A 16,468-nucleotide genomic window follows, 5' to 3' on the forward strand; every position below is an offset into this window, starting at 1 on the left:
AAAGGTAATGATTTAATCTCAATTACAAAAATTAATCTACGGCCTAGCGACCATCTTTTGTCAATTATCCGGAATTTAAACCATGGCGGACGAAGGCATGCGTGTAGGCATGTCTTAAGATCTACTTTCGATTTTTATCAATAGCTCCTTAGTTTTCGTCAAGAAATTGTTGGAATAAAGCTTTTGGATCAAATTTGTCCAGAAAAAATCGATGGGGCACAGCTGGAGGATGTTGGACCAGTTCCTAAGACAAGGATTAGGACTAGGTTGTCATATCAAAATTCCGTCATATCGAAAATTTCACCTAAAAAGATTGCATTGAGTTTGGGGCCATTGCTTGCCACTGCGAAGCCTGTGGACGCAGTTTACGTGTAAGTTCATGGTTCCCAAGTACTATTTCAATGTTTGGCCTATTGCATCGACCTCCCGATGCCAAGCTAACGCAGTGATGTAGCCTCTTGTCCCTCAGTCTTCATTTTCTGCTTCCCTTGGAAGCTCAAGTCGCTCAGGGACGCGGGCCAATCAGAACTGGGATTTCTATCGATGCTCTAATTGTTGTCTAAAAGTGCCAAAATGTTTTAAATACCAAAACAGGCTTATGAGACGTCCACAAACTACCGCACGGAGTCTTTTGATCGTGCACGCTTCTAAACATAGTTGCTTCACTGTTTTGGCGATCATGGTTTGAGTTCATCTGATAGAGGTGTCAAATTTCGTCTACAGACTCAGGGAATACTATTATTCAAAGTGCATATAACGTTTTGATAGTGCAGGTGAAGATAAGCCCATAAAATCGATAAGCGGTATTTTTGTCCATTTTTTTTAAATGCAAACGTTAAATAAAGCCATTTAATTATTATCTCCCAAGTTCAACGCTCCAATGAAAGGCAGGTGTGCCTAGGAGAACTGCTTTAATTTATTTCCGTTTTGTGTTGCACCTAATAATCAACCCATTGAGAGCCTACTTAATGAAGCAATGCATCTCGTCCCTGCTAAATACATTTTGATCAAACCAGCAAACAAGCATCATAACGTTATCAGCACCAATTGGATATGGTCAAACCAGCTCACACCTTCCCATACGCAGACAAGGTGCACGAGATCATCAGCCAGGTCAGGTGCTTGTTGGTAGTGAAAAACTGGTATTTCACACCATCCCTGGTGCTACGTACGTATGCCCTCCCCCCCTTTAGACGGTCGGCGGTTGTTGCGTTCGAGCCACGTCGCACCGGAATGCACATTATATTGATTGATTTTTACTTTTGCGCTCTACTTTTGCGCTTCACGTACACGCATCAGGTGCCGCGACGCGGAAACCCGATGCACACCGATAGCCTCCGCTTGGGGGGATACTTTTTAAAGGGAGGAAGTTCACCTTCCATGACTCACGCGGCGTGTGTAACGGTGTAATGGAGTACATGCTTTATTCTAGCATAATGTACAGGGTGGTTCGTTCGAGTTGGAATATAACCAGCAAAAATATGGAACCATTTTATTGATTTTGCATTAAATGTACACTTTCAAAATGTGTATTTAAATACAGATTCAATTATTATAAACCATAGTGTAGGCACCCCCAAATGGTGTGTCGCCGTCCTGTACTGTACTTCCAAGTGAGTCAACCAGTTACAGCATGAAGGTACAGGAATATTCCTTTAAGGTTTGTTGCGTTATACACCACACACACCTACACGCAACAACAAGACAACGGACGCTCCCACGTGCTGTCGCTGCAGCCCCCCCGGGCTGGAGGCTCGTTGGGTCGGGCCAGTGGGCTTCTTGCCGTGGTCTCCCAGCCCAGTCAGTGTTCGTCGTGCGGCTCCGGACGGTAACGCGACGTCCGTGTGTGTCCGAACCCGATAAGTGTAATTGGATACGCGTGCTGTCCGTTTGGTTCGTGCCGTGCCAGTTCCCTTTCCCACTGGGGAAACATGCAACGGGGCAAGTGACAAGTGTACAGTGTCCCGCCAGCCGGTAAAGAGCAGTGTGCTGGTTGTGGTTGTGGAAAGCTTGAAACCGGTCACCGGGCAGCTTTAAAATGAGCAAAATAATTCCGATTTTAAAATTCAAAGCCAAAGGATTTTTGGTAGGTAACTGTTGTCAGTGGTTGTTTTTGTAGCTGTTTAGGGCAATTCAGATGCACACATTTGGTTGGGGAACATTTAAAAAATATATATAAAAAGTATATAAAACATTAGGCGTCTCCATTAGGTCACGTGGCAGGTTGTAAAAGTGGCAGTTTTTCTTTTAATGTTTGCATTTACCACCCAGTAAAGATTAATTATAAAGCGAAAAAGTTCTTACTTACTTCAGTTTAAAAAAACAATGCAGTAAAAGTACAACATTTTCGGTATTTTCCATGAACCAAATCTACGCAACAAGAGATTAGTGCTCTTGACCTTGACCATAACGCTATCGATCCATCGTGCCACACACCCACACACCTGACTGACAAATGACCCGCTCGACGTGTGAATGTGTATACTCACAAGTCGTTACGGTGCATCAAAAATGCATTCCCCCCGTGGTGCTGCCTATTGAGTTTATTTCCGTTAAAAAGTCAAACAGCGCGTCAAACAAAAACAACACAAAAGTTCTGCTCTGTTGTGTCTGTCTGTGTATTTAACCGGGGTGTGCTTCAGCAAACGACACACAGTAATAGAAAGCACAAAATTGTTCTTCACCACCCTCGCACCACAACGCGGCTCTGTGTTTACCCTTTCATGTGGCCGCGACATGAACCTATCGATTCACGATCGAGATAGCTCCCGCCAACGCACAATTTACACAGCACACAATTTTTCCACCAATAACGGAACTCCAAGTTTAAAAAACTTCCAATATTTGCCTTTCCAATTGGCCGTGAAGGCTTAAAATAGAAGCGCTACTTTTTTCACAGGAAACTCCCCGCCCGGTTAATAATTGACAGCCCGAAAATAGAGTCTCGCCCGTTGTGTGCCGTTCTGATCGAGCCGGATCGGGAATCGCTTTCATCGCAGCCAGCGGTGACAAATACGCTACGTCAGACGCGTGCTAAACGAAACAAATGGGTTGCTCTGTGTTTTGTTGAGCATACCCCCCCACCCCGGATGGCCGGCGCGTCGAAGCAGGCGACGAAACCGTCGCTCAATTAGCGAAATTAACATTTCGTGATGTGCATCCACCAATCCATCCGGCCGGTCACGTGTGTATTTGGGCAAAACACTGATCGACACCTAAGAGAAATAAGGCTTTACCGGTCGGGGCAGCTCGATCATTCATTTCGGTTTCGTTGCCGGTTGAGGCAGGACCGATTTTGTGAATAGCGCGAGTGATTGAAAATTGTAGTTGATCTTTAAAAGTGAATCCAGTGTGAGTGAAAGATGAACCGTTTGCTAGCGATTGCTGTCGTCGACAGTTCGCCGACACCGTTCGGCAGCCCTACCGGGTGGCGGCGGCGGGACCAATACTGTGCCATTGTAAGTTATTAAAGCAGTCAACGTGCGAATCACCCGGCTGCATTAAGCTGGCAGCGCCCGGGTGCATTATTGTGGTTGGTTTTGACGCCATATGCATCATTTGTCCTATCGTGTAACTAATTTATGTCACCGTTGAATGGACGGACGAGATTGATGTGTGCTTCGGTGAGCGAAGCTTCGCCTGAGCCTGTGTCGTTAACTACTGTGATACTTTAGTGTGTGTGTGTGTGTTTGCGTGTGTCCTCCTTTTCATCACCAGTCCAGTGGCTATTGTGGTGGCAAACATTGACCTAGACCTCTGCAGTAGATGCTGCGAAAATGGAGCACACGGAGTGCCGAATGACGGTGACACAGTGGCGAACGATGCGGGTGATTGAGGCTTTTTTATGGACTATTCCTCTTCTGTCGTGCCGTGTCGTGCCGTGCTGTAATGAAATCTAGCCCATCCCATCCTCTTTGAGAACGGGCTAAGTGCACACAACAAAGCCCTTGTTTGTCCACGCTCTTGGGCGGTGGAGGGCAGGGGCACTATTCTAGAGTGTCACCGGGTGGCTATGATTGATGGATGGATGGAGCTTCACTCAGCAAGACCCCAAAGTGTGCGCTATGTTTTCTATGTAATGCTGTCTTTGTGGACGGTAATGGAACAAGCCTGGGCAAACAAACCGAGACAATGAGGTGAACGAGTGGCGAATATTAAAGATCTTCTATCTAGGATTGGCACGAAAGCTTATGGGCTGAGCGTATTTGTATTAGCGTTTTTTTAGTATTTTGTGTGACTGAAGATATTGAATTGCATTTTTTACTAAACGTATTATAAGTGAATTTCGATTGTAAACGTTCTTGTTCACCGCGTGCAAAATGTTAATCCTCATCAATCGGGCATTTCACTTCCATCATTATTAATTTTAATTTCCCATGTATAATTTTTAACATTTCAACGGTCTATTGCCATCATTTTTTTCACCGGGGGCTTGAAGCCGCATCTCATCAAGAATTGTAGAACATTTTCAAAATTAATTTTCCACGCATTTCAATGCATTTTTATTACAAATGCGTTCCAATTGGATAAAGGTAAAAATGATAATTAGCTTTAGTTTGATGGGTCGTACAAAGTGACAATCTGATTATTCATTGCGTAAAGTATGGAAATTTCACATAAAATGTGTGAGCGCATGGCTTGAAAATTCCCAATATTTTATTAAAAATCATTTATAATGGAATCAAATGGTTGTGGTGACGCAAAAAACCATGTAGTATTAATTTTAAAAATGTTGTTCAAACATTGATGAGGTGCAGCTTCAAAACTCCAGTGAAAAAGTTGAAAATCATGCTGAAGAAATTAAACATTATTATGATGTAAATGAAATATGAAAGTGATGTGGAATAACATCTTGCACGCGGCAAAAAAAACATTGTTTACACATTCGAAATTGACTTGGAAACCCCTGCAACAATAAATTTGTTAAGCAAAATGTTATTCTTCAATATTTTCTATCGCCTTAAATTAATAGTCTAAACGTCTAGATTAACACTTCCGTCAAGAGCAAGGTTGCAAAATGTCCCATTTAAATGTCTCTACCCTAAGCCTCTTAAATAGCATTCAGATTGCCTAGCTTTAGGCGCAAACGATTAATTGATTATATTTTATCTAAAAAACCCCAAAACATTGCAACCATTCCTACGTCACCGATCCAAAAATACTTCAAACGTCCACATTCCACAAAGAAAGAGATGTACCCAAAAATAGGGTCACACACACACACACACACACACACACACACACACACACACACACCGTCCAGCAACTGGAGCACAACAAACCTGATCATGAAATCAGCAAACAGTCAATAAAAAGCGCACACTTCACAGTGTGCCATAGCGGGAGAGCGGGACCCATATGTTATCACGGAAAGCGGGGGGGAAAGGGGAGAATGAATGTAGGATGCAACCAGCATGTATGAACCTGCAGCCAAACCCCGCGCACTTTTCCATTTCCGTGCAAATAAAAACAAAAAGGTCCAGTCCTCCCGTATCAGCTGTGCGCCCGCGTGCCGGATGGCGGTGGTGGAGCTTTCCCTCCCCCCTTTCTTGAGCGCGCCGAGCGTGGGAAACCTCCTGCCATCGTCATTTATGGCTCATTTCTCTCCACAGTCGCGGTGAGCACGCTCTCTCGCTCTTTCGCTCGCTCTCTCTCTCTCTCTCTGACTCACTTTCCCTTTTCCACGCGGTGGGATTTCCCTGACCAGCGGTACGGGCCGCACTATTGCCCCAGTTAGGGAGCGTTTTGCTAGTCCCGGGAAAGGGGACGATGGGTGTGCGTGCGAGTGCCCGTGAAAAATTAACTGTCGACGGGAGCACGAGCACTGGAACGCGGGAATGGGCAGCGTGCCAGTGGGTGAGTGAGAGTAAGCGTTTTCCCTTTTTGATGCTCCCTTTTTTGCTCTCTCTCTGCTGTTTGGTTTCTCTCTCTCTCTCTCTCAGGCACGTGTGATGTGGTTCTCACACTGCTTCGCTCATCGCCTGCTTGATATCTCATTCTCACCGTTACAGGGGCGTTACGAGGACGAGCCCTTCAGGTGATGAGATTCATCTACAGAGGGCATTTGAAGTACAGCTGTGTGCAAATGTTTAGTATAATTATTTTAATAAAGTGGTTTTAACAAACAATGTATTTTCGTATACTCTTAAAGCTCTTTGACTTAAAAAGTCCAATAAAATATAAAAAAAATTAATTTAAACCTAAACCATTATCACTCACTGTTAATTATCGAAACAGGAAAAAACAACCTCTTGAAATGAACCCTTGTTATCGTGCCACTCGCTCTCCTGCTCATCGTTTTTACTCTCCATCATAGAGAAGGAATATCCTCGTGGTCCATCACGCCGTTCCATTTCACAGCCCATCCCACCGTCGTGTCCTTTGCGCATCCAACGCCACACCGTTCCACCGGCGATGGAGGCGATGTGCGGGGGTAAAGTTGACAAAACAGTAGCGCCCACTCTCTCCCCGCGCCCAGCCAAAAACTCGGCAGAGAGTGGTGAGATAGCAGCAGCACTCGAGCAAAGCTGGAGAGTTTTTCCTCATCCCTTGGCACGATTTTCCTCCCGTAGAGAAAAAAAGCCGACCTCGCAAAGCAAGATGTGGGTCGAGCGCCGCCGTGACCGCGCTAGCTCAGATGTGGCTGGAACCTTGACGGGAAAGCATCGGGCATTCGTTGCGCCAACCCAGTGCGGGGTGGGGCCTGCTACACCTGCTTCTTACCGTTCCCAGCTAGCTTCTGGGCTGTCCCAGCGGCAGTGAAAACGGTTCGGGCGCTGTGTGATTGTGATTACCAGGTGATCCCCGGGAGACATAGTGTGCGTGTGTGTGTGAATGTGTGTGCACGTGTAAAAGGGAATGGAAAACAACCTAAATTGCTTGTGATTTTGTGAAGTTGCACTCCTCTCTCTGGCTCATTGGGGAAAACTGCATCAACACAACACCCCAAAACCCCGTCTTTTTCTACCTCAAAAGTGGCCTGTGTGTTCCTGAACCTGACCACACTCACAACACAAAAATCAATTCCGCTCACCTCATTCACCATCCCCAACGGAGAGGCTTTAAAGTCGAAATTCTAACTCGCTTCTCAGTATCTATTTTTTGCCCATCCGCCCGGTGTACGTGCACGGCGTGACTTTGATGTGTGTGTGTGTCTTTGCACCTCCTCCCGTTTTTCTTTTTGCTTTCTTCTGCACTGGAAGGGGCAAACTATTGCACCAAACAAAATGAATCCAAAAACTGCAAAGTGTCCGTGAGCGAAGGGAAGGCAAAATGGACGCGTGATTCTTAATAAACAAAATATTCGCAAACAGTTCTATTTTCGATTGCGTCTAGGCAGGCGGGCAGGAGCTAAGGCCAGTGCTGTAGCGTTTTATTTTATTTGAGCGTAGCTCAGAAAAAAGGCCAAAATCGCGCAACGGTTAACAATTGCATTTGAGCGCAAGGAATGATCGATTGGCGCGTCTTTCTCTCTTACAAAAATATTAGCTCATGCTTTAGCCAATGAATTGGGCCATTCTTCCGACCCACCGGATCGTGCAAATTCGATTATAAAAGCAGCTCAAAAACTTCTCGTATACAGGGGTCACCGCACAAAGGGTCACAACGCCCCGGCACAACGATAAGGAGAAAGTGGCGCTTGGCAAAGGCTACGCGAGGGATTAATAAAACTGGCAAATTTATGCGCGTGTTTATGCAAATGATGTTATGTTGACCCCGAACACGAACTCGCACAAACTTGCCAGACTGCCTCTGCCTTGCCTGTCTTGCGTGTTTTGGAAGGGGTCGAATGGGGGTCGTGAGATTTTGCTTTTGCTCAGCAACGGACTTTACCATTTGTGTGTGCGGCCGAATTGGATTTGTTTTAAAGTTTGAAAAGTTGGAATTAAATTTGCATTGGTTGGGTGTAAGATTAAAGTTGCAAAAGAAAAGCTATCCCTTTAGTCACACAAACCCCATCAGACCCGATGCACCTTTGAACAGGGTTGGTAGATTTTTCCTTTGCACTCTCTCTCTCTCTCTCTCTCTCTCTCTCTCTCTCTCTCTCTCTCTCTGTGTCGCGCCATCGTGTCGAGATATCAGTTTATTGTCTTCGTCTTCTAAACGTTTGGCGTGTGTCTCCCTCCCACTTTCTTTCTTCCCTTCAACCCCAGCACGCAAGCACTGTATCTTGTTGACAACGTTTGTCTCGGTGTCTCGAACCGTTGTTCAAACGGCAAATAGTAGCAAACACAGGCTCGCCGTCATTGCTTATTGCATCAGCCGCCGCACGCCAATGGAAGGTTTAATGGTTCGGCGAGCGCGCACGCAACGACAGTAGCATAAGGAGGGGACACAGGTCGTATTATAATAAAATAAATATGCTAATAGGTAGAGCGCGGGCGCGTGTTGTCAAGCGATGCGCGCCAATCCACGCCGACACGCAGCAATAAGTAACCGTTGGAGTGTGCGTTTAATTGTTGTGCTGTTTTCAACTTCTCCCAGACATCCCACTAGCCTTCTTGGATCCTTGTGCAAAGTGTGCGCCGGGCGATAAGAAAAAGAAAAATGCGTCGCAGGAAAAAAAGCAATGCAGCGTGGCAGAAGCAGTAGCAGCAGTGAGCGGCCCTTGTGGTGTAGTGATAATTGTTTGACTAAATCCGAACCTCCCGGTTTGAGTGGCCCTTTTGCGATTGCAGTGATTTGCCGGCGGCACACTTCAACGAACGGCCTCGCGAAGCAGCGCGAAGTTATCAAACTAATAATCAGGTGGCAGTTTAAGTTTCGTACTTCACTTCCCGTCACAATATCAATCGATTGGGACTGTTTGATTTGGGACTGGCTGATAGTGTAGTTGGCCTCTAGAAGTGCGTACGGTATTGATAATTTCGAGAAGAAGAGTGTGTGCGCAAGTGTTACCCTGGTGAGTGTGTGTTAACAGTTGAACAGTAGCGAAAAGCCACCAAAACACCACACACTTGAGCTGCGCGTATTGCACGAACACACTCATCAAGCGAGAGAGACGTTGGGTGAATCGTTGTGGTGAGTAATGGAAACACGGTTTTCAGTTTTCGCTCCCAAATACAGGCGCTTTATTGAAGGAAACTATTTCCATCGAAACTAACACTCCTCCCCGCAGTACTGGGCCTTTCTTCTAAACCCAATCCAATTGGAATCAATCCCTCCCATCACTTCACAAACTACTGGGCGTCTCCATGGGCTTTCTTCCTCGAAAGAAGCTTCGCTTTTCCTCCTCTAAACGCACCGCTAGTTTTGTTTTTGGGGTTTATTTTGCTGTTGCTAGTTACATTTTACAGCTGGCTTCACCGGAGCACCGGTACAGCGATGAACTCACGCTGGACACTGTTGTGCCGTTCGTAGCATCGCCTGAGGCAGACCAGTACCGTCCGTACCGTACCACGCTTGAGCCACCACCGGCAAAGCGAACCCATTGAGCTAGTTGCTGGGTGTAACATATTTTATTTCACTACCGGTACGAGGAAATACGGCCGTATGAATCGGAAATAGCGTTCCTGGGAATAAGAGCGCGCCGGGCGATGAAACCACTTAAAAGTGAATTTCCACTAACAGCTCTGGGATGATGACGTGCGTTATTTGGTAGCGCTCAGCTGTGTGCTAAACGATACGAAACTGATTCCTTTCCCCGATCTGCACTATTAGCTGGCAGCAGTTGGACTGTTTCTCGAACATCGAAATCGAAGAAGAAGGGTTGTGGGCGGCTCAACAACGGTTCATTAAAGGCGTAGCGATCAAAGCAAGCACCTGTTTCCCGTTACAGTGCTGCCCTTTGAATTGGTGCCAACTTGTACGAGCAATTGCTACTGTGAGTTACTGTGCGCCCTTGACCTTTGTAGCAATTGGGCAATTTTAAAAATTAATAAAAATGTTTGCCATACAACGCAAAAGGGAGAAAAGCCCTCCTAGCCTGTATAAAAATCGCTCCCGATCGATTTCCTTTAAACAAACTTACCTACCTAGAACACTCCCTTATATTCGGGGCAGGAGGCAGTTGCTTGGTAACGCACCTTCAACTTATAAACGGTTGAATGTCACTGTCACGGTCTCGGTCGACAGTTTGGCAGCGATTTTTCTGCCGTTGTGATTCGGTTTATTTATAGTCCCCCCGTCGTTTCAATTCGACTACCGAAACGCTCTGTACCGGGCCGCTTTTGTCACGAAAGGAAATAGTGTACTGAGCAGTGTGACCGAACCCTGGAGCGAGGGGTTGTTCGCGTGCCACCATCGTTCCTCGAAATGTTCCAAATAATCACTGACCGGTGACGTTCGATAAAGCTAAGATCGCGTGACTGGCAGCAACTACGGTGCTTAGCACGGTACACGGTCGTGTTGATTGCTGCGCGCCTGATTGTCGTGTGTGTGTGTGTTACCTAAACCATTTCGATAGATTAATTCAGATTCTTTCATTCCTACCCTGTTACGTTTGAATTTCATTTTTTCTGCGATGAAAGCGGTGCGATAAAAACCGGGTGCAACAAGTTGTGATTTTAGTATTAAATATGCAAAAGGAATTTTCTATCCGGTTCGATAATCGACAGTCAAATTGTTTCCCAACTCCCATTCTCCCGCACAGACAAGCAACGATGACCCGAACGAGGTCCACCTGGACGACGAAATCGAGCGCGTGTTCGGTACGACCGCCGAGAAGGAACGTTTCGAACTGAACCGGCTGCAGGACGAAGTCATCCTGGACAACTCGCCGCTCAAGTACGACGAAGCGCACCGCGTCCCGGACAGCGCGGACGCCACGTCCAGTGCGAGCAACAACAACAACAACAACAACAACAGCAGCAGCACCATCAGCAACAACAAGCCCTCCGCCAGCAGCAATGAGCAGCAGGGCCGCAGCAAGCCGGTTGCGGCGTCACCGCCGACCACCACCCCGACCAGCCCGATCTCGTTCTCGTCCAAGAGCGAGCCGACCGACACGAAACTCTCGTCCACCGCGAACAACACCACGCTAGCGGACAACACGTCGAACGATTTCAGCGAAACCGTGCACGACGAGCCGGTGGTCGATCAGGGCACGGTGCAGGGCGAACAGTGGGTAAGTAGTGGGGGGCGGGGGGGTGTAGCGTTGTGTGGGGACGATTGATGATCAATATGAGCATTTGCTTTCTTCCCTCCAGGACACCAGCGCCAGAAGGAATGTGCACTTTGACAAAGACAACAAGGGAGCGCCGATCGAGGGTTTGCCGCTAGAGGACACTAACGAGGAGCGCCGGCGGCGTACCGAGTAAGTAGTAGTAGCGTTGGGTTGCATGAATCTTTCGTTGAGATTGATTCATATGAATCTTCAGCGATGAATGATTCGAATCATGAATCGAAGTTCCAAAGTTTCAAAAATCTCTAAAGACTGATGAAACTACAAGAATTCATGATTCTTCAAGGATTCGTGAATCTTCAAAGATGACTCTTTAAATTATGATTCATATATCACCAGGGATTCTCGAATCTTTAGAGATGCATCAATTTCAAAATATTGAATTTGCGTGATCCCATGGTACAGTGATTAACTCGCCACGACTTAACAACATGTCCGTCGTGGGTTCAAGCCTATAATAGCCGGCTGCTTGGTACTTGCCAAGAAGTCACGAAAGCCTGTATAGGCTGACATGACTACGTAGGTTCTTACGCCAAGAAGAATAATAACAGTGCTGCAAAATGCCATGAGCATCACGAGATTTTCACCAACGAAAGCAATGAACATAGCCGTGGTAGCTTAATGCTCATTGCTGATAGTCAATAAAAGTGCGTCATGACATGCCGAACGCGCCATGCGAATTCTTGAGTCCAGCGCGATACTCTGACTGACAAGCTTAGCTTAAAGCCGGCGCAAGCATAATCATGATTTTTTTCTGGCTGTCATCAGTGCTGCCAAATGCCACTGTTTCAGTCACCAACACTCATGACTGAAACGAAGCTCAAATCAGCTCACGTCCACGACTGAGATGATCAGTGACGAGACTCAAACAATTGGAGGATCAATCACATGCTTGGTGACATTTTGATTAGTACTCAACTCTTAATCACTCACTTGGTCACGACAATTTTGTCGACAATTATTTGTCGGGTCAAACTCGCAAACACCGTATATGTCCCATGACCATCGCGATGATCACCGATAGAAAATGTCACGCTCAAGTAACTGACCAAGCGATGGTCGCAAACATGTCATGAGCATGTATTGGTCACACCAACCGTTCTGAGCATCACCTTGGATCATCACAGTAGAGCTCGTGACGCAAACATGATTTTGTTTCAGCCGGAATTTGTCATGACTATGTTAGTGACATTTTGCAAAACTGATCACAGTAAAAAAAGTCATGACATAGTGACTGACCAAGCGATAGTCGCAAAAATGTCACGAAGCATGTATTGATCACACTAACCGCTTTGAGTATCACCTCTGATTTTCAAAATTGAGTACGTGACGTAGATATGGATTTTGTTTCAGTAAGATTTTTTTATGACAATGACAGTGACATTTTGCAGCACTGAATAATAATAATAATAAGCTCAAGCTCTATGAATCTTTGGAGGGTTATGCATCACTAGAGATTCGTGAATCTTTCCATCCGAGAATAAAATTAATTGAATCATTTCAAATATTCATTCAAAATCATGAATCTGAATCAGATTTACCCAACACTAGTAAGTAGGCCGGCTTTTGCGAGTGCGGTGTAGCATACTTCCAGGGGCGCAAAAAACCTACTTCCACTGTGCTGTCGGGCTCAAGTGTGCCAATGATGCGGGTGTGGCATAATAGGGCGTGCGGCACTCAACTCAAAGCATTCTTGAGTGGTCGCCACCCTTCCTCCCCCTTTAACCCTTGCATTGTTCTAGTGTTTTCTTGTTCGAGTGAAATTTCCCATTGAAATCCAACACACAATGCACTTAAAACTTTTCACCCCTTAATCCGAACGGATAAACAAGGCTAAACTTAATCGAAGAAACTAAAAAAAAAAACAATAACATGTCAACCACAAAGTTGTCACGCTCACGCTCAAGTTTTGTCCTTTCCTCCCGTTTCGCGTTGCGTTTAATCGTTTAAGGAAACTGCTGCAAAGCAAACCCGTCCGAAGCAAAAGGTTAGTGGGTGTGATGGGGTGGTCTGCGGTCCCAAGTCTGAGAAGTGGGCGCCTATTTTTTTGTTCATTCCTTTCTCTACTTGTGCAAAGTGCATGGCTTTAATCTGTTTATTTAAACTTGTAATGTTATACTGAGTTGCGCATAAAATACTATTTTTTTTACATTTTTATAGCGCTATTTTACAGGGTTTCTCGCTTTATTGTACAGAGCTGGCATGTCCGAATTAAGTATGCCAATAATCGCTGTTAAAGTAAGAAACCCTAATACAGTGCGTAACACAGCCTTTTTGTTTATTTTAACTCAAAACTGCATTGGGTTGTAAAGTTGTGTTACGCACTGTATTTCATGCCAGCTTGCATTGGAATCCCGGGGCAGTCTGGCATGAGGATAAACCGTTTTCCCTTTTCCGTTTGCCATTGTTGTCGTTCAATATCCGTGTCCCGGAAATGGGCCCCGGGCCTCTTTCGGAGCAGCAATTTGTCTTTGTTGGAGGCGTTGATGAAGCGAAAAGCGATCGAACAAGCAAGGGCATTAACACTATTTCTCTGCCCATAGACGGCATCATCCGCACAAATCGCGGAAGTTTTCGCTGCAAGAGTACCACCCCGAATGGCGACGGCAGAGCGGTACCGAGGGTGGCCCGACCGGGCGCCGCATCTCGGTCCAGCCAGAGGATGCGACGCTGCAGGAGGCCGACATCGACGAGCTGACGTCGCACCGGTCGGACGATCCGCGGGCCCTGCGCCGCCACAAGGTCAGTGCCCAGTCGGGCGCGTCGCTGGTGAACATCAACCGGAAGGAGGCGGCGCCGCCGCTCCAGCACCTGCTGCCCTCGAGCAAGTACAAGAAGATGTACGACCACAGCCCGCACGAGGTGTTCGTGCAGCTGGACGAGCTGACGGGCAGCGGGGAGGACCGGGAGTGGAAGGAGACGGCCCGCTGGATCAAGTACGAGGAGGACGTGGAGGAGGGCGCGGACCGGTGGGGCCGGCCGCACGTCGCCTCCCTGTCGTTCCACTCGCTGCTCAATCTGCGCCGCTGCCTCGAGACGGGCGTCGTGCTGATGGACCTGGAGGAGAAGGATCTGCCCTCGGTGGCGTACCGCGTGGTGGAGCAGGTAAGGATGGGCGCGTGAGGTTGGTCCCGTTTTTTTGGAAGGTCTCAAAAATAGAACCGTCTCTTTCTCCCAATCCCATTGTTTTAGATGGTCGTTGATGAGCTGATCCACGAGGATGATAAGGCGGTCATCATGCGAGCGCTGCTGCTGCGCCATCGCCACGTCAACGAAAGCTCGCACGGTGGATTTTCCTTCGGGCCGAAGCGGAAGTACAGCAGCTACACGAGCCTGCAGGTGAGTCGTCCGGGTACGGTGTGAATGAACAGTCTCACAGTCACCACACGGACCACACATATGGACACGCACACACACAAACACTATTCCCCATTTTGGACACTTCCGCCATTTTACAACACCCATCCGTAGTGTGTTAGTATTGTCGCATTTTACGCATCACCCTCTCATCACTAATTAACTTCGGTAGCGTCATACAACCTCGCCCAACCTCAAGTGGATCGATGGAGGGTTCCGTTTTGCTGGGAACAGGGAAATGGGAAAGGAAGAAACGTGGAAGAGACAATTATTTATTCACAAGCAGCATCGCAGCTTGATTGACGGACGAAGGTCCCCTTCAGCCCACAAAAACACTACGCCATGGTGGCGTAGCCTTTTGCCGAATAAATTAATTGATTCGTTGTACGCGCCTTCGCTCTTTCCTTCCCCGTTTCTTGTTCGGCCACTCCCTCATCTCACACACGCTGATTATCTTTCGTTACTCGATCTTGTGTTTCCCACCATTTTTCCCCTTTTTTTATTTCTACTTTTAGAACCTAGCATTTCGTATGTATGATCGTAGCATGGAACATTTGGTGTTTATCAGCAACACTACTACTGACACTACTAACACAAACACTAACCAATCGGTAATCAATAGAGCTCTCACTCTTTCAATAGCGCTGTAAATATTTCTCATACAAACACACACGCACTCACTCACATACTAACGCAAAAGCTGCATTAACCATTAACCGCTCAGGGAAAGGGTCACACCATCGCTCATTGATAGTGAATGTAACTGTAATGTTGGGGGGAAAACAGGGATGTTGGTGATGGTGGAAAAGTTTGCTAACCCTTCAAGTGCTCGTGCGAGCGAAATCTGCTTTCAGATCGCTTTAAAGAATTGAGTTTCAATAGGTAATTGGGTTTCGGGATAAGTTTGGACTGGTTCAAGCAAAATCATTGGTTATCTCCGTATTACATCCCTATTTTAATCATATTTTATATTCACGACGGCAAAATTACGATTTAAATGTGAATTTTCTGTAGATTTTATTGATCAAGTCCACGTGTGGATAATCAGGACTGATTATCCTGCTATGAGTACACAAAATAGACACAGATAGCCAAGCGCTGTAGGGGCTTAGGCAGATCTCGACCGACTAAGGTTGTTGTGCCAAATAAGAAGAAGAATAAGAAGCAGTTATTGATACATTTTTTTTGACTCTCTTTAATCGTTAAGATCATGTCCTTATTAAGGATTCACAAAGAGATCATACGCCTACTGTGATATCTGACCGCGCGGCTTCATGAGGTGAAATATACAGCGAAATGAACTATTTGACAGGCGAAATATCTGACAGGTACAGCTAACCGCAGGACTCCACACAGCATAACACGGAACGCAACATAACAACTGACAGCTGCCAAAAGCTGCATAAAACACTTGGGAAAGCAGGTAAAGCGTTTTATTAACTGTCGGTCATCGTAGTAGGTTGGTAGCTTTTCTACGAGCAATGAGCGGCCTACTAAGGATATTCAAAACATGTTACCATCAAAGAAGCGTTTTCTGAAGCGTTTGGCAGCTGTCAGTTGTTATGTTGCGCTCCGTGTTATGCTGTGTGGAGTCCTGCGGTAAAGGGTTGGGGGAGACACATCATCCGATTTCGAAATTCACTTAAAAATAATATCTTCTTAAGCAGAACATTCACTAATTGGAAGAAATTATCAACTGTTGATTCAAAATTGACGAAGTACTGGATATTGAAGTTATTCAATGGATTTAGTTACGATTTTCATTTCATTTCATTTCATTTCATGGTATTAATAAATGAAATGAAATGAAATGAAATGAAATGAATTTTGTGCACGTTATTTGTTTACATTGCACATCAGCTGAACGCTGTGATGCTTTACCCGTCAGATATTTCGCCTGTCAAATAGTTCATTTCGCTGTATATTTCTCCCCTTGTTGCCTCGCGGCGAGCAGTCTCCCAATGAAACTCTTCAACTCTCGTACGCCCA

General features: G+C 46.1%; 1 protein-coding gene and 1 long non-coding RNA gene across 24 annotated transcripts in view; one reads left to right on the top strand and one right to left on the bottom strand.

Moving 5' to 3' along the window:
- Positions 1 to 16,468, top strand: part of LOC1276784 (anion exchange protein 2) — a 40,135-nt gene that overhangs the window by 16,973 nt on the left and 6,694 nt on the right. For 9 of the 22 annotated variants that reach the window (XM_061640851.1, XM_061640850.1, XM_061640856.1 and 6 more), the window contains 5 exons: positions 10,592 to 11,065; positions 11,148 to 11,254; positions 13,074 to 13,109; positions 13,666 to 14,227; positions 14,315 to 14,461. In XM_061640851.1, the coding sequence (XP_061496835.1) occupies positions 10,592 to 11,065; positions 11,148 to 11,254; positions 13,074 to 13,109; positions 13,666 to 14,227; positions 14,315 to 14,461 (1,326 nt within the window). Of the gene's footprint in view, positions 1 to 1,804; positions 2,087 to 3,347; positions 3,459 to 10,591; positions 11,066 to 11,147; positions 11,255 to 13,073; positions 13,110 to 13,665; positions 14,228 to 14,314; positions 14,462 to 14,994; positions 15,091 to 16,468 lie in introns of those variants that run through there. The other 13 variants (XM_061640860.1, XM_061640866.1, XM_061640861.1 and 10 more) reach the window with 6 other exon arrangements.
- Positions 9,041 to 10,118, bottom strand: LOC133391031 (uncharacterized). Of its 2 annotated transcripts, none has more exons than XR_009764517.1 (2): positions 9,971 to 10,118; positions 9,041 to 9,840 (listed from the first exon to the last, which is right to left on the bottom strand). It is a non-coding gene; the product is annotated as an uncharacterized LOC133391031 (long non-coding RNA). The 2 variants fall into 2 exon arrangements; XR_009764518.1 differs by having other exon boundaries at positions 9,041 to 9,846.

This window comes from Anopheles gambiae, chromosome 2 (assembly GCF_943734735.2).
Source record: "Anopheles gambiae chromosome 2, idAnoGambNW_F1_1, whole genome shotgun sequence".
Classification (NCBI taxonomy): domain Eukaryota; kingdom Metazoa; phylum Arthropoda; class Insecta; order Diptera; family Culicidae; genus Anopheles; species Anopheles gambiae.